General features: G+C 38.5%; 2 protein-coding genes across 2 annotated transcripts; one reads left to right on the forward strand and one right to left on the reverse strand.

Annotated features, from left to right (window-relative positions):
- Positions 1 to 1014: 1014 nt before the first annotated feature.
- pigw (phosphatidylinositol glycan anchor biosynthesis, class W) lies at positions 1015 to 3410 on the reverse strand. The gene is made up of 2 exons (XM_066660843.1): positions 3160 to 3410; positions 1015 to 2702 (listed from the first exon to the last, which is right to left on the reverse strand). The coding sequence occupies exon 2, from the start codon at positions 2697 to 2699 to the stop codon at positions 1221 to 1223; it is 1479 nt and encodes a 492-aa protein (XP_066516940.1). The 5' UTR covers positions 2700 to 2702; positions 3160 to 3410; the 3' UTR covers positions 1015 to 1220.
- An 863-nt stretch (positions 3411 to 4273) lies between these two features.
- LOC136686118 (unconventional myosin-XIX) lies at positions 4274 to 23294 on the forward strand. Its single transcript, XM_066659667.1, has 23 exons — positions 4274 to 4506; positions 8656 to 8803; positions 9325 to 9473; positions 11203 to 11316; positions 11767 to 11893; positions 12581 to 12650; positions 12774 to 12876; positions 13569 to 13665; positions 13771 to 13847; positions 13954 to 14041; positions 14216 to 14384; positions 15164 to 15237; positions 15354 to 15589; positions 16037 to 16213; positions 16570 to 16710; positions 17300 to 17407; positions 17614 to 17684; positions 17871 to 17947; positions 19162 to 19343; positions 19439 to 19568; positions 21123 to 21208; positions 21329 to 21664; positions 21968 to 23294. The coding sequence occupies exons 1-23, from the start codon at positions 4381 to 4383 to the stop codon at positions 22079 to 22081; spliced, it is 3000 nt and encodes a 999-aa protein (XP_066515764.1). The 5' UTR covers positions 4274 to 4380; the 3' UTR covers positions 22082 to 23294.
- Positions 23295 to 23641: the final 347 nt, after the last annotated feature.

Genomic DNA, 23641 nt, shown 5'->3' on the forward strand with positions numbered 1-23641 from the left:
TTTTAAAGATCCCTTTTGTTCCATTGCTGTATTCATTCATTATCTGTAAGCGCTTATCCAGTTCCGGGTCGCGCAGGGTCCAGAGCCTACCTGGAATCATTGGGCGCAAGGCAGGAATACACCCTGGAGGGGGTGCCAGTCCTTCACAGGGCAACACACACTCACATTCAAGGACACTTTTGAGTCGCCAATCCACCTACCAACGTGTGTTTTTGGGCTGTGGGAGGAAACCCACGCGAACATGGGGAGAACACACCAACTCCTCACAGACAGTCACCCAGAGCGGGAATCGAACTCACAACCTCCAGGACCCTGGAGCTGTGTGACTGCGACAACTACCTGCTGCGCCACCGTGCCGCCCTCCATTGCTGTATGTGCACTGAATTTATATATATATATATATATATATTTTTTTTTTTAAATAAATGTTTTTTATGTTATTATGGTAATGCAGGTTTGTTGAGACATGTTCAATTCCTGCAGTCCTTGTCAAAGTATATTCTTTGGTGACATCAACAATATGCAGATACAAAGGGCAAAAAAACCTTGGTGCTTGGTTCAGATGCAAGCATTTGGGACAGACTTGTTCGAGTTGCAGGATCCACAGGTGCCTGGTGGTAATCTGAATTTTTCAGATTACAGACATAATGCATCTCAGTGATAAGTTCAGTTGTTAAACATATTTACTCATATGCACATATTATTAACTTTGCCTCTGCCATTATAGTCTGAAAGCTGTAAAACAAAAATGCCCATTCTGATAGGCCCTGGCCTGTATCTCAATCCAAGCTAGTAGTAAAGAACAAAGTTGTGTTTGATATATGCATTGTTCTGCTGCTCTTAGTCAAATGCATTGGTCTTTATATCCCTTCCCTCTTATGCTTGATATGGGCATAGTAACCATAGGCACATTTGCAGCTGCTGTGTGATTTCAACCTATTTGTTGAATATACTTAACATGATGACAGTCAACAGGACAGTATGACAGTTTTGTTTTAATAGTAACTTTTGCCCAAAGCAACATATTTCAAGATGCATCATTCTCACAGCAATTAAAACAGGCACATGTGCATTGCATGAATTCACTCTGAATTTAAAGTGATTTATTTATAGTAAATGTTCATCAATACAGAAATCACCCTGGTCATTATTATTAAAATCATGCCATCTTGGTCACCACAATCAGGAATTAGAATAGGATAACAACAGTGCAAAAGAAATTACCAAAACTTAACAGTAATGTTGTTGATATGTAAAATGAATATAGCTAAACTGTTCACAAACATGTACAACAACAAAACACAAACAGCAACAAAATTGTTGCTTTTCAGAGTGTCGACAAGTATGTTGGTTAAACCCGTCATTAGATTTGCAAAAAGAAAAAACAACAATTGGTTCCTGTTCACTGACTGAATGAGACACAACGAGTCAATTTTTTTCCTTAATTTTCCCTCTGTTTGCGAACTCCCAGCTGGATTCCAGGAAACAGACACAAGAGAGAAATTTGACATGCCTTTGGCAAAAAGCAGTGCAATATCAACCATGCCTATGCATGAAAGAAAAAACAAAGATTGGGCCACAGTCCATATACAGAACGAGAGGTTGGCCATCCGTCTTGAAACCGGCTCTATGTATGTCTGACTTACAAATAAAATGAGCCAGAGTCCAAAGCTTCCCAACAGAAGGTTCCGCATCACCCGTATCCAGTCTTTGACCAAAGTTCTTGTCCGTATCAGATAGAGGCCTACTTGAACTCCAGCCATGTAGATGGCGATGTAACCCACCACTGAGAATATTCCCTCTTTGTTGGCTTGTAGAAAGCTATCACGCTCACCATTCTGGATGATAAATGATTTCAGGTCTGTTGTCTCCAGCACAAGTTGGTAAACTCCACTTATTAGCAAAGCCATGAGCCAGGAGCTGTTGATGGGGAATATAACGAGAAGAGCAGATGCCACCACTCTCACTATGGCTAGAGTGAAGAAGAAGTTCCAGTGGACTCCATACTCACTCACATGTTCGTGATAGCCTGTCGACTTCACGCTTGCCAGCCTTGCCAAGCCAAGGAGCACTAGAGGCCACACAGAGAGAAGCTGTTTAACCAAGTGACTGAGCTTCGAGCCTTGAGCCTTTTTCCCTCTAGCTTCAGGACAAACAAGAGCATTGGCCATAACATAGGCTCCCACTCCAAAATCCATAACCCCTGTCCCATAAGTCTCAGTCTTTGCGTAGCGCCTCGGAAAAACACTGAAGTCCACGGCTAAGATGCTGATGGCCGTTTTCACATTGACCAACACCCGGAAGGCTGTAACGAATGGGACCAGGTTGGATTCCACATGGCTGTGCATGAAGCTGTCACATAAACTGCGGATGGACCCATGAGAGGGAGATTTTTTGTTCTTATACAAAAGGAACAGAACAAAAAGATCAACCACAAACAGACCTATAATGACCCAGTGAAGAATGTCACTGAGTACTGTACATGACAGGACCAGGGGTATTATCAACATCGAGAAATCCAGGAGGAAATGAGCAAGCTTTGGGAGTGGGAGAACCCCTCTACAGAGGTGAAACACTATCAGGAACAACCCTCTGCTGAGAAGGCAGAGAGGAGCGAGGAATGATCCCAACGACACCTCTGCCACACTGGTGCCATTGAGATTGCTGACGAATGCAACCTTTACTTCTGCCTCATCCATTGCCTACAGAAAAACAGGAGGTTTATTAAAGAGGATGACCAAGCACAATTCATTTAGTATGCTCTTAATGTAATAGTACAGTGCAGCCATATAATGACTTCTACCAGCGTTCAATAAATATCAGAAAGGGGTTTACCTAGAATCTAACCCCAGAAGAAACCACTGTAGACCCACCGCACACGTGGATAGGTTTGAGCATGTGTAAGAATGGTCAATGTTTAAATTTTGGCTAGAATACCCCTTTAAAACATACTGAAACGAGCTGTGTCTCAAATTGTGCTATGCTCCCTATCTAGTGTATCGTCATATGAACAACAAAACATACAGTGAAATAATGTCCTAAATTCCAAATAGGAATGCATTTGGGATTTACCCATTGCATCTAAATAACAACTTGAAGGATTTGAAAGATAAGACACAGTTTAACGTTAAAATGGAACAAAGGAGATCGTTAACCCACCTCGACGCCAGTGATTAATGAAGAGAAACCATGACAGATTTAATCATTCATTTGTCCAGAAAATGCAGTGACGCACCGGGAATCCACTGAGGAACTCAAGCTAATGAAAAAGACACAGTCGAGGTACAGTCGAGCTCCCGTCAAACGAAACTGAAACATTAAAACTCGTCGTTCAAACCATTTTAATGTCTTTAAAGTTTCCTTTATTGTTGACTACTCTCCATGTTTCTGAGGGCGGTTGTGTTCTACGTCATCACTGAAGGGCGTGTCGGGGAGTGACGTCCCTGCGTATTAGAGCTGGCGTGCCATTGGGAGTGACAGGTTGCCAAGACCATGTTTTTTACCCCTTAATTTGCCCTAGTGTGAAAATTCAGCCATGGGTTAAAATTACAAATATCAGTCATAATATTTAAATTACTTTCTAGTTTCTGCGTTCATTGTCCATTTTATCAGCTCCAGGTGTTCTTTTTAGTTCTATAATTACAGACTGTAATTAAAAATAAATAAATAAATAAATAACATGACCCCCAAATGATCACCACAGGGCAGGTATTATTTGAGTGGTGGAGAATAACTCACCAACCAAAAGATCTAGTGTCAAGTGACCACAGATGATGGAGTGGAATTATTTACTCACAAACAAGGTGTGTCTATACAGTTGACAGTTACTGGGCAGTGTTAAACTACAGCAGGGCGGCTGTGTCTGATCCACTTATGCCAGAGCAACACACACTAGCAACACTAGGTCTTGTCACCACAGTACTGAGAATGATATTTCACACAAATAATACATGTTTTATGGTCAGATGTGGATTTTTTTTATTTCTGCTGGGCATAACATTGGTTAAATGATTTGCAGAATTTGTGGTGTCAAAATTGAACCAGAGTGGAACTGACAATAGTAAAAATTTTATTTTGGCAATTTGGGGAAAAATAAATTTTTTAGCGGGGCCTTAATATATGATTTTTGCAGAGAAATACAATTAAGCTGTTATTTTAAAATAAGTATTGACACGGTTTGTTTGGAGATTTGTTGTGGATCTGGCAACCCTCTTTGCCGGGCGGTTAGTGAAGGGAGCTGAGCGAGTGAGTGTTCTCTCAGGAATTTCAAACCGAGGAGCGGAGAGCAAGACAGATCTTACTTTTCCTCTCCAATGGCGGGCTCCTGGGATTAAAAACGGTTGTAACCGTGTTGTCTCGAAAGCTGTGGATATTGGCGTCATGGCAAATGTCAAACAGAAACTTATATTTCGGAGTAAAAACGTTGTATCCGCGGAGACCGTGGACGGGACCGTTAACAAATCCACGGATTTTGAAAAGAGCGTTCGGACACCACGTCACGGGAAGGTGAGTTGAGCTTCACCGGCTGCCCGTGTAAACACTCTGTGGGCACTAGTCAAATTATTCATTTATAAATTAGTTAAAGTTTGATATTTGTCTTATATGTTAATGATTTGGATAATAATGAATGAGAATAGGAAACAAATACAGCTTTTATGTACAAACGTTATGAGGCCATGTGTATATAGGGTTCATTATGTGAATAATAAACTTTATTTTCCTCAAGATCCAGATACTTATCTACCACAGTACTAAAATAAGTTCTCAAGTCAGCAACATTTCTAATTTGGAGATCACAGGATAATCAAGTAGTGATCTCAAGATACCGGTACACTAATATATATATATATATATATATATATATATATATATATATATATATATACTATAGACATTGGGACTAAGTCATTTTGGATTAGAATCAATGTGTATATATATATATATATATTTCTGCCCTGTAATTAAAGGCACAGTTCACGATTCCGGAGAACGACTGCTGATGTTTGAACTCAGCAACAGAGCAAAAGCAACCCTCCTTTCAGAAGTGCCTTTTCGTGTTGTGTTTCTCAGTCTAAGCCCTGTGTGTGTTTCCTGCTGGTAGAGCAAGGGCTGGATAGGAAAACCATACTTTTAATCCAGCACACAAACAGACCAGAGAGCTAGCGAACCATGAGGACCAACAGTCACTGAAATTAAAAAAAGAACATGTATTGGATTGAAAACAGGGCCCTTGTCATTCCTGTGGTGCACATGGCGAGGTGGTGCTTGGATTAAGCAGCTGTTTGTCTAATCTCACTCTCCTCACATTGCCTAGGTGCACATTTCTGTCTAGACCAAGATTAATGAGTCCTGGTTCTGTCCTGTAATGTGACAAGCATCTGACTTTACAGATAATGTCCAAAATCTGTGGATGTTTATTTTACTTAATATTCATCTACTTTAAAGTTCACCTTCTGTGGATACGGATGAGCTGAGCATACATTACTTTTAAACTAAAATAACAGGAGCTTGGCCAATACCAAGTGTCAAAGAGCGGTATAAAACCCCCCAGCACTGGGCTGTGGAGCAGTGGATTTGTTCTCTGGAGTGATGGAGCACCATTCACTACATCTGGCAGTGGGATTGTGATCCAGAACCGATCATCCAACATCGGCTCCAGATCTTCTTAACGCTTATCTGGCCGTATCCAACTTGAAGAGTTACAGCGACTCTTCCCAAAAGAGTAGAGTATGTAACTGCAGCAAATCATTTGTTTAAAAAAATGATGGATGAGGCTGTGTCTGTTTTCCACAGTGTATTTTATGTTGTGGCTGATGTAGTGACAAGTCCAACCTGATGTGTGTTTATTAAGAAATGTCCGCCTATTTAATTAGTGTCATTCTAAACTGCAGTAAACCAAAAAAAAAAAATGTATGTGAATGAATGAGAGGTGTGTGTTTTTGTGTGAGTCCTAAAATACAATACAATAAAGTCTCTAGAATATTTCATAGAGTCCCTGCAGATTAAAACTAGTTATAGTTCAGAATACCTAGTTGAATTCTCTTACAACTACAGTCCCACTGAAAATCACTGGACCTACTGTTCTGAGTTTTGGCAGAACGTCTGGAACATTTGGGTCCATTCTATTGCAACCAGTAATCACAGTCTACAGCATCTGAAAATGAATGGTTCCTCATTCACAGGACATCAGCTTTTACTGACTCAGAACAAAAAGAGTGCTTCTTAGGTATTCTTTATGTATATTGGACTTTATAGTGGTCTATTTTACAGTAACTACACTACAGTCTTTCTGATGGATTTTAGCATGAGAGTTTTACATATAAAGCTCCAATTAACTTTAAATTGCTGTTTGCCGCAGCTCATGTTAAAGCATATAAAATATGATTTTCTTAATTTGACAGTTGTATACTAGCAATAGCACATTTAAAGTTGTGAGTTCAACAAAATAACATGCTCCTGCCGTGATGTTTGTCCAAATAAAACACTCCTTCTTGTGGTCTTTTTATTAAGCTTATGGTCTGTCTGTCTGTATGTTTGTCTGTCTTGACTAACCTTCAATAATCAGTAAGTTACTACAATGTCAAAAATAAGGTACGTCAGAGATACATTGCAGGTCACTACAGTTACAAACAGTGTACCTTAAAAGGTACAACAGTGGTTTTAGAGTCCACTTGTGTTCCTTAAAGGTACGTTACATTCTCTTCTCTCCATTTCATTATAGAACTGTGTAAAATTAAAAAAAAAACATAAAATAAGTCCTGGAGATGAAATTTGTAATATTAACACATTAATATTTTGTAATAATTTGTAATATTAACACAACACCATTTAAAAATCTACAATTATAATCAAATAAGGAATAATTACGTTCTCTAAATAGAGGTACAAATATGTACCCTTGAGGGTATGTACCACAGTGACAGTTATTCTGACAGTGTGACTACTCGATTCCTCAGTAGACACAACCCCACTTAGGACACACATTCAGTGGTCTAGCTGGATTAGGCCTATAACTATACAACATACTTTAGTTTTTTCTTGGAGGGCGTTTGTGTTGTGTTGTGTCTAGGGCTTAAGATTTGTCTATGGATTACGCTTGCATTTGTTACTTGGACTAAGTGCATAATTAGCCTACAGCATGAGTGGCCCTGTTCTGCCCTGGGATTGCCTCACAGCATGTCATTACAGGATGAGATCACTGAGATTTTGTTCTCACATGTTCTCACATTTTGTCCAAACATTTGGAGAGATGAGAGATACAAATGAGAGATTTCTTGTGATTTAAAGAAGACACAGCTGAGAACCAGCCTCTGTTTACTTTAAAGTGCAAGTGCCCTGGAGTGAGGTGTCAGGAGCAGAAAAGCTGGCTTTTTGTCATTTTAGCTTTGTTCTATTTCTTCTCTGTTACTGTTTTCCTCATATTTAATTAGTACACTTCTCCATTATTGTTTTGCTTGGTTTAAACTTGCCTTTGCATCTCGCATCAATATGGGTCCAGCACTGTGATTGGAGAGATGCAAATGAGGAAACAAGACAAATAGGTGGTGCCTGCTCTCTATGTAAGAGGCAGGTCAAAGTCAGAAAATGAGATGGACCCCCAGCCACAGCTGGCAGAGGAATGAGCAGAGACTGAACCAGCCATCTCCCAACTGAAGAGCCAACGTTTAGTTCGCTGCGTAACTTGGGAGCCCTTTAGATCTTTCTTTATAAGGTACTCTAGTGTATGTGGACACCTAAGGGTGGGAGTCCTTTACCACACTATACCCACTTATCCATACCCTGGCAACAAATGCATGGTGCTTAAGCCTGTCTTAGGGGTATTAGCGAAGTGATAAGATCCCCCGTCATGCTGAAATTCCCTCTTACTCATGCAAAGCATGCTTACTAGTCTGAAGTGTTATGTAACCAATGTTTCCAGGCCTTCGTGGCTCTCTGTGGAAACAGCTGTCATTGTTTTGTGTTTTGGAGCGCGCATTGTGTTGTGATTTAATTTATTTTATTTTTTTTTTACATTTTATCCAAACACCATTAGGAAATAACCCAGTCTTAGTCTTAGCCATGTTGAGAATTATGAAATAAATTCTCAGGCTCAGTGTACTTTGTAATATACAAAAGCAAACCAACCATTGTTATCTATGTTGTAGATATGCATAAGGTTAGAATTGCTATTGACATTTCTATGGACATTTAATTGACTTTTGTTGCATGAGGTGTTCTGGATCACAAACACTGTTCCAGCTCATTCTGATGGTATTTATGGAGCTTCATCTCACCAGAGAGCTCAGTTCCACTGTCACAACCCTCCACAAGCCACAAGGGTTTTATATCCCCCTTGCATGCTGTGGCTGCAAAGTGTCTTAATTTATTTGCAAGGTTTCTGTGGAGAGTCTACAAGCTTTTTGAGAAATTGATGCAAATTAAAGAAGCAGAATTCACTAATTTTAAGGGATGTGTTCATAGTATAGTCGTATGCAATGTCTTGTGATATTTATTAAGGGGTTTTGTTTGGGCATGCAATTTAATGCAAGCCATATGTCAGCACCCACATTAATGAATTTTCTCTATCTATGGTGTACATTCATAAATAAGTGGTTCAGTCAGTAAACATATGTGTGTGTTGTCCTATATATGTGATTTTGTGTGTGTGCTTTGAAGGTGAATGAAGTAAAAGAGAGGCTTGAAGCCCGTAGAAAATCTCTCAATGACTCAATAGATGGAGACGTCAGAGCCTTCTTAGTAAATGAAGATGAGCTCCACACCTACGATGACCTCACCAAAGTCAACCCCGTTACCCCAACCACAGGTACACAGCCAGAGCTAGATAACTGTATTTAGACCATTCACAGACTGTGTTAAGTCTGTGATTAATGAGGAGTTGGAAGACTGAAGACTTTTAGCCTTTGTTTGTTAGACTGGCATGTTAGTTTGGAAGTCTGTTGGTTGATTAGCAACCTAAATTAACATAGCATACACAGTTATCTCCTAGGAGATGTAATATTTCTTTCATATCCATACATCTTTGAATGACGTCAGCCCTTAAAACTGTCCAGTTCCTGGTGTGTGGGTTATGTCTTATAATAATTAGGCATATTCTGATGAACATAATTCTTAATTTCATATTAATTCTTACGGCTGAAGCTTCAAATGCTTGTAACCTTTATATTTGTTAGCCATCTTTCTATCACATTCATTTTTTGCCTTTTTATTTTATCTTAATTTTACTTACTTATCTATATTGACAGTTCATTCATTCTTTTAGCTGCTTTTCAAAATATTTCTGTTCTTACTAAATTTCTCTTTGTTTGTTTATGTGTTTGTTTTCAGTACTGAAATGTCTGCAGGCTCGCTACAGTATGAAGGTGTTCTACACTCATGCAGGCTGCACACTGGTGGCCCTCAACCCTTTCCAGCCCATTCCTCACCTCTACTCTTTGGACGTTATGCGAGAGTACCACTCAGCCCCTCAGCCTCAGGTACACATCCAGCAGCTGTGTGGAGAGCTCTTTTACTCTTTTGTAGTGTGCCACTATTATTCTTGGTCCACCACCCAAATGATGACCGCTCAGTGTTTGACTTGTTGTAGACTAAATACATTTGTCCAGTACAACAGTACACAGAAGTTTATTTTTATTTTTAAGTAACCTTAAAAATGCTGTTTTTGCTTTCATGGTTTATATATTTGCTGATATTAGTGTATTGAAAAACATATTATGACATTAGGTTTTTCCTGATGTGTTAGATTTAGGAAATTAACAATAAATGTGCATTACATATTTATTTATTTTTTGGGAATGTGGATTAATATCGTCACTAAAGAAAAAACACCTAGCCAGGGGCAGCTAAACATTTGCAAATGAGCGTGCATTTGGATTTGTCTGTGTTGACATAACAGACTGGCCATTATTTTAAAAATCAGGTGACTGAAATGTCAACAAAATTTTTCGATTTGAACCGCTTCAGATACGCTTTTTATTTTTATGTATCTGTCACTCATTTCTGCAGCACAGAGTAAATATTTGTACGTTTAAGGCCTTCAGGCAGAACGAACACTAAGACTGATATGAGTGATATTTCCTGCAGTCTCTGTAACCCTAAGCCCAACTTTTGTCAATGATTTATTAGTTTTTAATGACAGTATGTGTTAAAGCTCAGATGATACAGAACGATACAACACTAAAATCTGTATCAGTTCTTTCTGTTTTAAGGCTGTGATCTAGGACTAAATTCAGCCACCTGGAAAAAGTTCCTATGTGTATTTGGTTATTTATTACACTGTGCTTGCCCCTGTGCACTGTGCTTACAGCATGACCTTGCTAACAGTGACTGACCTCATACTGACTTTTACTTGGCTTTTTAAACGTACTGTAAGGTAAACTAGAGATCAGGAAGTTCAAACTAATAAACCAAAAACAAAACCCACTCACATAGCTTATCATTCAACCTTGTAGAAAGAGTTTCTTGGCCTCAGGTTAGAAACACACTTCATATACTTCATATCATGTTACTGTTTATTATTACTGTATGTTTCAGTACAGAGAGTAACTAATATGTTCTTGAACATCCCTGGAACACCAGTAGACACTTAATGTGTGTACACCCAGATGCTAATATGAAAGCTCATAGAAAGTGATACAGCACAATAAGACTTTGTCTGTCATTTCACCTTGAGCAATCCAGCGACCCAGTTTAAGTACTGTGTCTTCTTCCTAATATAAGCTCTAGTCTATGTGTAATGACATCGCAAGCTTGGGGTTTATAAGTGATTGATCGCTAAATATTTAACTATTGTCAAACAGGGAAAAGAAAATGTTATATATAATCACTGTCCAATTAAACACACATAACTCCCAAATTAGCAACTTTACAGGAGAAGGAAATATCTTCTTAAAGTTCAATGGAAGTCGGGTAAAAAGATGATATTCCAAGCAATTTTGGAGCATCTCTATTGGTCCATTCATCATGAAATTTCACCACAATGTGAAGGACAGCTACTGAGTTCATATGATGTAGTAAACTAACATGTTTTAAATTGGATAGCAATGATAAGTTATTTTTATGTGAAGGCTCTACCTCTCACCAACTAACTAATTCTTCTATATTTTTAATCATTATTCAAAGTACTATTTTATGCTATAGACATTATAGCTAAGCCTAAAATTCAGTGAAAACTGCTTTTCAGTGTTAGTGTCAATGTTTCTACAGGAATTTAAACCCCACATTTTCATTGTGGCAGAAGAGGCTTATAGGAATGTTCAGGGCCAGGTAGAGCCCATTGACCAGTCACTTGTGATCTCGGGGGAGAGCGGCGCTGGTAAGGTGAGTAGAGCTACACAGCTGAGGGGCTTGTAATGTGTGTTCTAGGCCAGAGATCTGCAAGAAAGGCATACAGGTGACCTTGATTTATGCTCCTCTTGGCTTCAGAATGAAAAATGGTTAATTACTTTGTTTTATATTAAAAACAAACATTGAATGATTAAAAAATGAGTTTATTTGTTTATTTATTGATTGATTAATTCATTGCTGTCAAGATTTCATTTCTTGTTTTCTGAAAAGAGGCAGAAATTTTGGATGATCCATATTTATTAGTTATTGCCAAAGTAATTATTTTACACAACCCTTATATGGTAGTGGATACCATTAGGCAGACAATAGTGGGTGAGTTTTTATGTACACCATAACCTTTCTTAGTGTCCTTCCAGATGAGGACAATGCTGAGCTTGTTCAAAATATTCTTGGAAAGTTTGTCATTTTTCTTTTTCTCTCCAGACATGGACGTCACGCTGCCTGATGAAATACTACGCCACTGTGGCTACTTCCTCACAGAGGTGCCAGGACACAGTGGAGAGGATAGAAAGAAGGGTACTGGACTCTAATCCAGTCATGGAGGCATTCGGTGAGAGAAGATGAGATGAATGAATGGGGAAATGTTTAGAGATTCCACAGAGGCTGACAAAAGGAAGTGTACAAGTATAAATATGTAGAGGGTGGCTGACAGATAATATCTGTACACGTACAAGACTTACTCTAAATGCACAATGTTAATGGTGACCTGTGTTTCAGACAGTTATAGAAATCATATCTGTAAGTAAAGAAATATAAAACTAATTAAATTATTATTAATGTAGTTTATCTTTATAAGCAAGGCAAGTTTATTTATAGAGCACCCTTCATACAAGAGCAATTCAAAGTGATTTACAGAAATAATTATAATTAAATATAATTAGTATTATATTTAGTAGCCACAAAATGTTTGTAACCTTTGTATAAAGGTTATTAGCTCACAGTATTAGTGTATTGTGTATAATACCACAGCGTGGTATTATATGTTCATGTTACCCTAAATTTCATGTCATGCTTTTACATATTCATATCATTATAATCATTTGCTCTTGAATCTTTAGATTTGAAAGTTGGCACATATTAGTAATAAGTCAGATTAATTTTCTCCACAGAATGTATTTTACAAGGTATGAGTTATCTAGCAAAGTTTTGGTTTTATGTAGTGGTGAAATATTATGACTTACAATTGACAAGGAAAGTACCCAAAAAAAATCTTTTTAATTAATTCATTTATTATCAGGAAATGCTTGCACCTTGAGAAACAACAACAGCAGTCGCTTTGGAAAGTACATCCAGCTCCAGCTAAACAGGTAATTCTCGTTGCATACTCAGTTTATTTACACTATGAGCTTGTTATAAACCAGACACCTGATTACAGGTAATACAGCTTAAAATAACCTAAAATGGCTGCTGTGTCTCTTCATGTCCTGTAGTTCTCAGTTGCTGGTGGGAGCTTCAGTCCAGACGTATTTACTGGAGAAGACAAGGGTGGCTTTCCAAGCTCCTAATGAGAGGAACTTCCATGTATTCTACCAGGTGAATGCAAGGCCCGCAAACTAAAGGAGAAAATGTTTTGTGTCCCCTTATCTGTGATTGTTTTAATGTGTTAGGGCTGTAACTTATGGCAATAATATTATAATTGCACTAATATACTAGCTATAGTATATGCCAGGACATCTCCATGTTGTTTATTATGCATCAAAATATGTAGAAAATGATAAAGAATATAAAGTACACTGCCCGTCTTGAATATATATATAACCATGCAGCAGGTAGAAAATTATTAGTGTAATTAGTGTTGTAACATCTTAAGCTGTTTTCATATATGAACTCAGAATGAGCCATGGATTGTTTTTTTTTAAGATTTTTCACACATGTATCATACATCATATAGTTTAGACAGTTGAGGCATGAAGTGCCACCTGTGTTGCTTGTGGTTGAGGCACAGCATGAATTCCCCCTGGAAAATTACCTGCTGCATTCACACATGGGTTCACTGATATTACACATACTTTGTATTAAAGGGCTGACTGGATAATGTCCGTTCCAAATGATTCTATAAAATTAAAATTAAGAGTTTGACACAAACAAGTAGGTTTAGAATAACCAATTTGCTTTATACCCCAAATAATGTATTATCCAATTATTCTTTCAGATCCCTACTTGCTATGTAAACAGAGTGCACTGATATACCTCAGAAAAAACTGTACATTTTCTTTTCACTTCAGATGATGAAAGGCGCCACAGAAAAACAGAGGGAAGAGTGGGAGATGCCAAGTGACCAAAAGTTTGCCTGGCTGCCAAATGCAAACAAAACTTTGGAAGGTTTGTATTCATCTCCATATATTTCCCTGTCCTTTTGGTTCATGTTCTTGAATGTTTTGATGGCTGGATGGAGTATGAATTTGCTCTTTATTTTCATCTCTATAGAGGACTGCTTCCAAGAGACTGTCGAAGCCATGATCAGCCTGGGCATTGATACAGAGAAACAGGGACAAATATTCAGGGTACAGAAGATGATTAACTGATTCATTGTTTTCATTTTGGTATCACAGAGATGTTATTTTCTTTGATACTTCCTTGTCTTTTTATAATTTATCATGTGATACGTAGATCCTAGCAGGCATTCTGCAGCTGGGAAATGTGAAATTCATTCCCGCGTCTGAGTCTCAGCCTTGCAAACTTGATGAGCATTCCAAAGGTAGCTATTCATATGACAGCGTTTTCTTGCAAGGGTTGAGGGGTTTCACATTGAATTAAAAGAATTCTTATAAAAATTACATATCAGCATAATGCGTAATGTTAACGCCAGTCTATGGTTTTTGATCGCTGCATCAATATATAATACTAATTTTCTGTCTGCGTGCGTATGTAGGTTTTCTCAAAAAAACAGCAGCCCTTCTCCAGGTGTCCGCAGACGAGCTACAGGAGTGCGTGACTGTGCGCACTTTGCGTGCAGGGAAACAGAACGTCTTGCTGAAGCCCTGCTCTCAGACTGAGTGCGCCATCCGCAGAGACTGCCTCGCCAAAGTCATTTATGGACAGTGAGTCTCACTACTACACTGCTGTAGCACTGGGTTGGTATCTGGTTACAGGTTACACTGGACACACCGGGCCATCTTCATGGTAGCCTAGTGGCAAGGAAGATGAGGTAGCACCCATAAGGCTGTAGTTTCATATTCATAGAGTTATTATTTTAGGTTGCTACCATTAGCAAGGCATATAACCCACGTAGTGCTGTGTAGCGAAAGTCAGTCATAAGCAGATCAGTAACGTATAACTTATAGTCTGTAGTTTTGCTGGTGTTTTTAACCGCTAATACGTCACAGAGCTTAGTGACGTATTATCAGTTTTATCTAGCAATATAAATTCACTGTTGAGAAGGTAGATTAGATTTATGCTTAAATATCATATATCACATCATCCGTTTCAGAAATTGAAAACGGAGAGTTTCCATTTCCAGTTTGTTAAGCATATGACACTACACTTTTATCTCCCTCCTAAATATAGTTCTAGCATTTTAAATGTGATAATATTTTTAAACTATTAGTCACTGCTAATCCATATAACTATAATTCCATTGTGTTTATCTTGCATTGTTTCATTTATTTTTTATTTATATATGCAAATTATAAGATTATTATTATTATTTTTTAATTGATCGACATCACTAATATAAAGACTATATGACTTTGATTGCATTTTATGGAAATATGGTCAAAAGTGGATCATAAAATGTAAAGAGATAATTCATTAGTGTAATAAAGAAAAACCTTGGTTACTTCAGTGACGTTTATTTACTTTTTGATATGTTGGCTGACAGGCTTTTTGAATGGCTGGTCACCTACATCAACAACAGCATGTGTGCAGACAACTCGAAATGGTGCAACTTCATCGGTAAATAACCTAATCATTTTCCTCCATCTGCTTCCTCACCTGTATCTGCTGCAACTCTCTCAGACTGGATGCTCTATTTGTTTCAACTCTAATCCTTTTTCTTGGACACTTTACAGGCCTCTTGGACGTGTATGGCTTTGAGTGCTTCCTGCTGAATAATCTGGAGCAGCTGTGCATAAACTATGCAAATGAGAAGCTGCAGCAGCACTTTGTTGCCCATTACCTGAAAGCCCAGCAGGAGGAGTATGTGGCTGAGGGTCTGAAGTGGTCCTTCGTCAGCTACCAAGACAATCAAAGCTGTTTGGACCTGATTGAAGGCAGCCCAACTGGTATATTCTCCCTGCTCAATGAGGTCTGTATTCACTGAAGTGTGTGTTTTTCAATGTGAAGTGTCAGGATTTTGTAAAATATCTAAATCAAAGTAATCAAAAAACAAAACACTTCTTAAAATTACAAGAAATAATCATTATGCTCGGCATGTATGCTGTGGCATTCTCTGTGGATCAGGTGCAATGTAGGTCCACATAATACAATCCAAAACAGTGCAATTACCATTATAATCAAGTTTGATTAAATTGAGTTTCAAAATATCTAAAAATTCTTAATGTCTCTTGTGTATTCATTGTTTCACCTGAGGTTCATGTAAGATGTCTGTCAGGCCTTGTGTTCTTTTTTTATTATTATTTATTTATGTTTTTTTTAATAGACTTTTATAGTTCTTGTGATTTATTTTTTATTTTTTTGGGCAGCCTTTATTTTGCAATAAACCTTTGCCTCCCCTGTTCCTTCCCTCCTCCAGGAGTGCCGTTTGAACAGAGCATCCGATGCTATACAGTTCCAAGTGCGGCTGGAGAAAGAGCTCTCTGGCAACAACAGAGTGAGCTGGGACAAGTTCAGCAAGCAGCCACACTTCATCGTGGCTCACTATGCAGGCCAAGTCAGCTACCAGATTGAAGGCATGATGGAGAAGAATAAGGTGTGTTTTGAATATGCGTGTGTATACATTTTTGAGATGCATTATATAAGGTACTTAGCTTTTATTTAAAAGCTTGCACAGGCGTTTATTGTTCTGGGGTTCAATTAAAGTGCTTCGCTGTCTTTTGTGTTGTTTGATGTTTAGTGCTTCCTTCTGCTCACTGGTTTTACATAAAGCATTCAGAAACGGAAGACATGAATGTGTGCATTATCTGAACGAAAATGAACCTAACTAAGCAGGAAACAAAACCATAGAAAGTACCTTTTGGTCTGCTGAGTTGTAATTGGACACCATGGAAAATAAACATGTACATATCCCTTTTAGGCTTTGATATATAAGTGTTTGTGTGTGTGTAGGATCCAGTCCCTCCTGAAATCCTCAGTTTGCTGCAGAAGTCAGAGGATTCTCTGCTCCAGAGCCTTTTTGCAGCCTCAGACACAGAAGGAAACGGTTCCCGGCCCCAAAGCAAAGTTGTCACAGTCGTCTCCAAATTCAGGGTAAAGAGACAAATGGGATTGGACAGTTTGGCCATGGCAAATGTGATCATGGTTTTGAGATTGACAACTTGAAATATGATGCAGCTGCTGTTCCATCATGATTTGTTCAATCTTTGAATTGTAGTTAATTTGCTAGTAGCCATTCAGTTTTACACTGGGAGGTGTGGTAATGTAATTCTAACTCTGTTTTCCAGTAGTTTTCGTGATGCCAAATTCCATTTTTTTAGTCATTTTACAGACTGGGTTGATTCCAGTGGATTTTAATTACTAGTGAGCAACAAAACATTATCTTGCATCTCATGTAGCCCAAATGAATATGATAAGAGTCATTAACTTAAGGCAAAATGATACATAACATTAAACATTACAGGCCAGTTTCCTAGACCATGATTATCCCCCAAGCCTAGACTACAACAAACATTCCAGTCATGATTTAATCATAAAATGACAAAAAAGTAAGCATCAGTGTTTCTTCAGTCTTTAAATACCTTTGAGTGTTGTGTGGTTTATTGCCTGTAACAGTGTATAGGTGTTTAACTTTTAAATTTAAACAAAGTGAATAAGCTCTTGTTTAAAATTTGGTGTTCAGAACTCTTTGGAGAGTTTGATGAGGATTCTGCACAGCACCACACCACACTACACTCGCTGCATCAAACCCAACCCTGACTGCAAACCACTCACCTTCAGGAAGGAAGAGGTTAGTGCAAACATTTTTATTTTCCACAGAACATGTGGAAAAGATGGACTTGTACAGTTTCGAAGAGACATCTGTATCTGCGTTTGTTTAAAGTATATTTGATGTAAATATAACAGCTGTAATTGTGGATTTAGAATTAAGGCTAAATATATATATATATATTTTTTTTTTTTCTGCATGACTGAGATTTTTATTAATGTTCTCAGGTGATCACACAGCTGGAAGCCTGTGGTATAGTGGAGACCATCCATATCAGTGCTGCAGGTTTCCCCATCAGGTAAGACACCACCTGTATGATTCATACTTTCGATGCTTTTTAGTGGCCTATGCATGGTACCTATATGGTAGGTGTTTATGATACAATGAAATAAATGTAAGTTCAAGGTTGATTGAAATGTAAAAAAAATCTACAACTTCTTATGCAAACATACACTCATAAGACCCTTATGATTCATGTGTGCAGAGTTCCTTATGCCAGCTTTCTCCAGCGATATGGGCTGATAACCAAGACCAGGCCCCCAGCTCAGATAAATAACAATGGTAAGAGGGGCTTTCCTATTTAAAAAAGCTTGTCTCACTTGGCCAGCACTTTTTTTTACTTTTTTATCTCATTCTGTTTATCCTTTATTCACAATTATTCCTTGGTTCCACTCCTTAAAAGTGGTGATTAGAATGGGACCAAGTTTAGTTTAAACATGTTAGTAACCCAAGGTAAATGAATGTATGCCGCTTTATATTTGCATGTAAAAGATGTGTTGATTCTTAATACATAACTAAGCACCCATATCTTTCACTCATGTGTGATTTTACGTTACATCAGAGAAAACTCTAATTGTTCTTCTATGAGTTGCTTGCTTTCACACATAGTAGCTTTACTTGTACATTTGGCATCATGTCAGTCAGAACAGATTTCCCTATTGTTGTTTAAGGCCCATTGACTTTATTCCCTGAGTAAGGCTAATACATCACATGCATGATTAATACATATTAAACAGACATGACACAGGTTAGTGTCACATTGTTCACATATAAGTAGCTGCTATATTATCCAACAATGAACATAGCACTTTGTTTGGCGTGTGAATACACTGACACATGTAGCCACTATTTAATTATGCCAGTGTATATCATAGTGGATAACCTCACTGCCACATGGAAGATTTGATGTTTGATCCTCCAAGAATGCTACTGCTATACTAATACTTGGGCAAGACTCCTAATTGAGCATTTAACTGCATTCAAATGCTATATTGAGGAGTGGGTAAAAGTCTCAATCCACAATCAAATAAAAGTAATTGAGAAATGAGAGTTTCCATCCATCCATCATCTGTAACCGCTTATCCAATTTAGGGTCGCGGAGGGTCCAGAGCCTACCTGGAATCATTGGGCGCAAGGCGGGAATACACCCTGGAGGGGACGCCAGTCCTTCACAGGGCAACACAGACACACACACATTCACACCTACGGACACTTTCGAGTCGCCAATCCACCTGCAACGTGTGTTTTTGGACTGTGGGAGGAAACCGGAGCACCCGGAGGAAACCCACGCGGACACGGGGAGAACACACCAACTCCTCACAGACAGTCACCCGGAGCGGGAATCGAACCCACAACCTCCAGGCCCCTGGAGCTGTGTGACTGCGACACTACCTGCTGCGCCACCGTGCCGCCCGAAATGAGAGTTTATAATTTGTAAAACCACATGCAGGTACAAGTCCACAAGTTCATGGTGTCTTTCCCCAACCTTTGTCTAGGAGTGGAGAGTGGAGAGGAGGCCCGTCTGGCTCCTGCTGTCCAAGACATTCTGAATTCAGTCTTGAAGACTTCTGATGCCTCCACCATCCCCAACAACAATAACAATAACAACAACAACAACAACAGCAACAATCTTATGGTGCACTGTGGAAAGACTAAAGCATTCCTGACACATGCCATGGTATTTCACTACAAAGATCTGTGAAATCATCTTAAAATGGTTAGTATTTCTCAGTGAGTTTTAATGCTGGAATATTTCTCACTGTGTTGGTGTAGTTGGAACTGCTGGAGGAGCAGAGGAACCGAGTGCGATCACAGAAGGCTTTCTGTATCCAGTGCTGTTGGCATAGGTACCAGCAGCGGCAGAGAGCCCTCCGAACCCAGTCTGCCACTCGTATACAAGCAGGTACAGCATCTATTAGCTCTATTTAGAGGATTTATAGACAGATTTTTATAAAAGTGTAATGTTCTTTTTGTCTAGATTTAAATTGAAGACTTTTAAAAGTCTATATATGTGCCATCCTTGTTTGTTGGTGTACTATAGGCAGAGCAAAATGATACGCAAAAGATGCTATTTCTGTGTTTGTACTTGGGACCACAGATGCTCCCAATATTTGATGAGCTTCTTTTTCCATTAATGCTGTTTTTCAACACATTTTAGCAACTGAAAACAACAAATGGTCCTAGTGTGGTGGTTAATGCATAAAATGGGGCATATCCATAAATTTGACCTTATTTCTACATTTAATTGACAATTTTCCCAGCTCCACTGATCATATAGGTACACATTGTAGTTCTACAATTTCAGACTGTATTTCATCTGTTGCTCTGCATACTGTGCATGTCCCCAGAGCAGGTATTAACACTGCTGTGTCCAGTCGTACCATCACAACCCATTAAAATGTCCACCACCCTGTCTATGTTACTGCAGAGCTGAGAATGATCCACTACCCAAATAATACCTGCTCTTTGGTGGTCCTGTTGGGGTCCTGACCAATCAGAGCAAGAGATGGACTGCAGTCTGTAATTGTAATTGTAGTTAGGCACCTATATAGTAAGTTTAGCTGATACAATGGAAAATGAGTGTGAAACAAGTGGGGCATGTTATTGTTATGTCTGATTGGTGTGTAAAGTAAAATAGCAGAGTGGCATATAAAATAAACTAAATTAAGTACCTGTTGACGTAAGCTCTCTTTTGCTGATGTTCTTGCTTCTTAAACTGAGTTTGTTGTTGGATACACCAGCTGTATGAGTCTGGACCTAATAGACTTGAACTCACAGTGACCTCACTTGTCCTCACCTTAAACACTTACAGCCAGAGATCAGACAGTTATATCTGCACTTTCAGTCACTTCCAAGTTACAATCAGGTCACAGTATTTTACGTTGTGCCTGATGTACAATACTGAAAACATGGCCTATTTAAATTAGAATATGTAATAATAATAAAGCTCCATTGGGGACTTATGCATTTGGTGCCATAACATGTCATACATTGTCCAGTGCTAAATGGCAGTGTATCTTAAATCTGTTTGTGTATTTTATTGTACTTACTGTCTGTTTGTACTCTTGTGTATGCTGTGTCCAGTAGTTACTATGTTTAATTCAGTACAGAACACCACCTCTGAAAAGGAATGACAGTAAACCTGACTTGCAGCTCGGATGTAAAATAGATTATTCCATATAAAATGGGTTAATTAAGACATGTCTGGTCTGGTAACATGCAAGCGTTGAGTTTTTAAGGACTCTGAAGCGGATTATTCATGTGGTTTCTGACACTGTATGATACTTTTATGTTATAAACATAGACAAAGGTATGGACAAAATCAAGCTTAAATATAAGTATTAATATTTGTAGACATGCTTTATAATTCTGTCCTTTTTTGTCACCGTCATACATTGTGCCCATTACATGTGAACATAACTTTCAACCTACCGTCTCTGTCCCTTTGTTTGCTCAGTGCTGAGGGCCTGGCTGGTGAGGAAAGAAGTGAGGAGATGGCACAAAGCTGCCTCAGTTATCCAGAAAAAATGGAGGTCCTGGAGGGTGAGTGTTTCAGTCTACTTGCACTTTAAGGTCTTTTTAGTCTTAATTTCTGTTCCTGTTATTTTGTGTACTTAATTATATTGCTTCAACCCCTCCCTTCTGTTTTGCCTGCCTCTTCAGACTCAGATGGACGCTCTGGCTGAGGCAGAGCTGGATGATGCTGAGGACCTGCAGGAGGAAGAGGAGTCCTTGTCCCTTCCTCCTCTGGACCCCTTGCTGAAGGAGCGAGGGTCTGTCCAGCTGTCCAGTATCCCAGAGCCTGTGGCAGTGCGTGGCTGGCCGCTGGGCTTAGCCATGGCATCCGCACCTAACATCACCGTAACCTTTACTGCCACAGGCTTCCAGAAAGTCATGTCCCTGATGGCCACTTTGAAAATCCCCTTCAGGCATGGAGAGTACAAAGTGGAGACCAACCAGTTCAACCAGGGAGTGGCCTCCATTAGAGCACAGCCACGGGTGAGACATGAAAATAGTTGGTCATGGGCAGCATGGTGGTGTCTGTGTGAGAATATGATGCCCCGTGATTAGACTGGCATCCTGTTCAGGGTGTTTCCTGCCTTAAAGAAATGTATCTAGGACACACCCATTATTGATTTACATTCTGATTTAATGCAAATGTTTTTATACTTGGGTCACTTTTATCTTGATGAGCACCTGGCTGTCTATAAGTTGTTGGTGCTATAGCTATCTCTGTTCAAACTACTGACTTTGTTTTATTTAATTTTTTTGTGCCTCACTGTATTGTATTTTCCACCACAGGGCTCTATAAAACTCCACATGCAGCGTTCCCCACTGCGCTACGCTGACATGCACCCAGCACAAAATGCAGACGTAGTGACCGGTTTTAACCAGATCCTCCTGGAGAAAACCTAATGCCCATTCCCTTGTTGCTGACCTCACTACTACCAAAAAGAAGCGTTGGGCTAATCAATGCACTTTGAAAAGCACAAGTAAGAATGCAAGACAAACCAAGGGAGATGATTTATGAAGCTGCCTTATTTGAGTGCAATTTAATTGTCTAATGAACTGTATTTATTCTGGTGTATGTACGTGCCTTCTTTTCCAAACAAAGTGTTAGGAACACAAATACTGTGGGCTTTTTGATACTATACATTATATATTTATTCAGAGTTCAATACTTACCATGTCAGACTTCAGCATTATACCTGTAGAATCAATGAAATTGTCTTTCGAATATGTTTAATCGGTTTAAACTTCTTATAGTGATAACATCTGATTAGAAATGTATGCCTAGTTCCCTCCGGACTGGGTACAACAACGTCCCAAAAGGGTACAACAAGCCTAGTCTACAGAGATAATGGTTATTGTGAATAGAAATCCTTTATGATAAACTAGACTTAGTCTGTTCAAGCAAGGCCTGTTATTGATTACTACATGATTGGGTAAACAGTAATGATTGGTAGCATGATTAATTGTCAAGTATTTATCATATAAACTCATGGTAATTCAGTAATAAGGGAGAGCCTGGCATTACCTGGAATGTATCTGCACTTTTTAGTACTGTGTACTTGATTTATACTCTAAGGTTCATTGCAGTTTTTGACAAATATGGCACTACTTTTATGGGGAAATGTATTAGTGGTATTTATATTTTGGCTTTTGTCAAACTAATGTGTTTTCCATTTTTGCATGACTTTGCTGCTTTTTTTAATGAAAAAAAAAAAAAACAGGACTCTCACAACACTGTTTTTTAAACAACAAACTTGAAGCACTGCTGATGCTGGACCGTTAGAAAATGCCTGTGTTGTAAGCTGTGTCATGATTTGTCGTACACCTAAAATTTTCTTTCTACTTTGTTCAGGGCATTCAAGATGCAAAAACCATATATAAATATTTTAAATGAGATTGTGCCACCTGAACACACCAAATGTGTCTGTAAAATCCTCCTGCAGCAGTTACTATATTTAGAGGCGCTTTTTTCCTTTTCTACAAAAAAGACATTACTTATGATTCTGACAGTGTCTTTTGGAAGCTTTTGATTCTAGATAAGATTTATGTCAAAGACAAATGAACAAGCAGGAAGGTTACACTGATTAGTCTGAAACTTTGTAATACTGATTCTATATAAAACAAAATAAATCAATAAAATGATGTCTTTATAATTGTGTGAGATTCGTTGTATTGTTTACAGTATTTGAGATGAGCAGATTTGTAGATATTGTACAAACCCTACTTTCAAAATAAAAATGGTACGTTTTGTAAGATCCAATGAAAACAAGAATCTGTGAGTTGTTGGGTTAATTCTCTTGAAGTTTCACTTAACTGAAAAAAAAGCATAAATATTTTAGATGTTATCGCTGACCGTGGTATTCTGTAAATATAAAATAATATATACAATATAGGATTGATGTCTGTAAAACACCAAAAAGTTGGGACGGGGGCATGTTTACAAATTCCCTTTTACAGCTTCAT

Source organism: Hoplias malabaricus, chromosome 2 (assembly GCF_029633855.1).
Source record: "Hoplias malabaricus isolate fHopMal1 chromosome 2, fHopMal1.hap1, whole genome shotgun sequence".
Classification (NCBI taxonomy): Eukaryota; Metazoa; Chordata; class Actinopteri; order Characiformes; family Erythrinidae; genus Hoplias; species Hoplias malabaricus.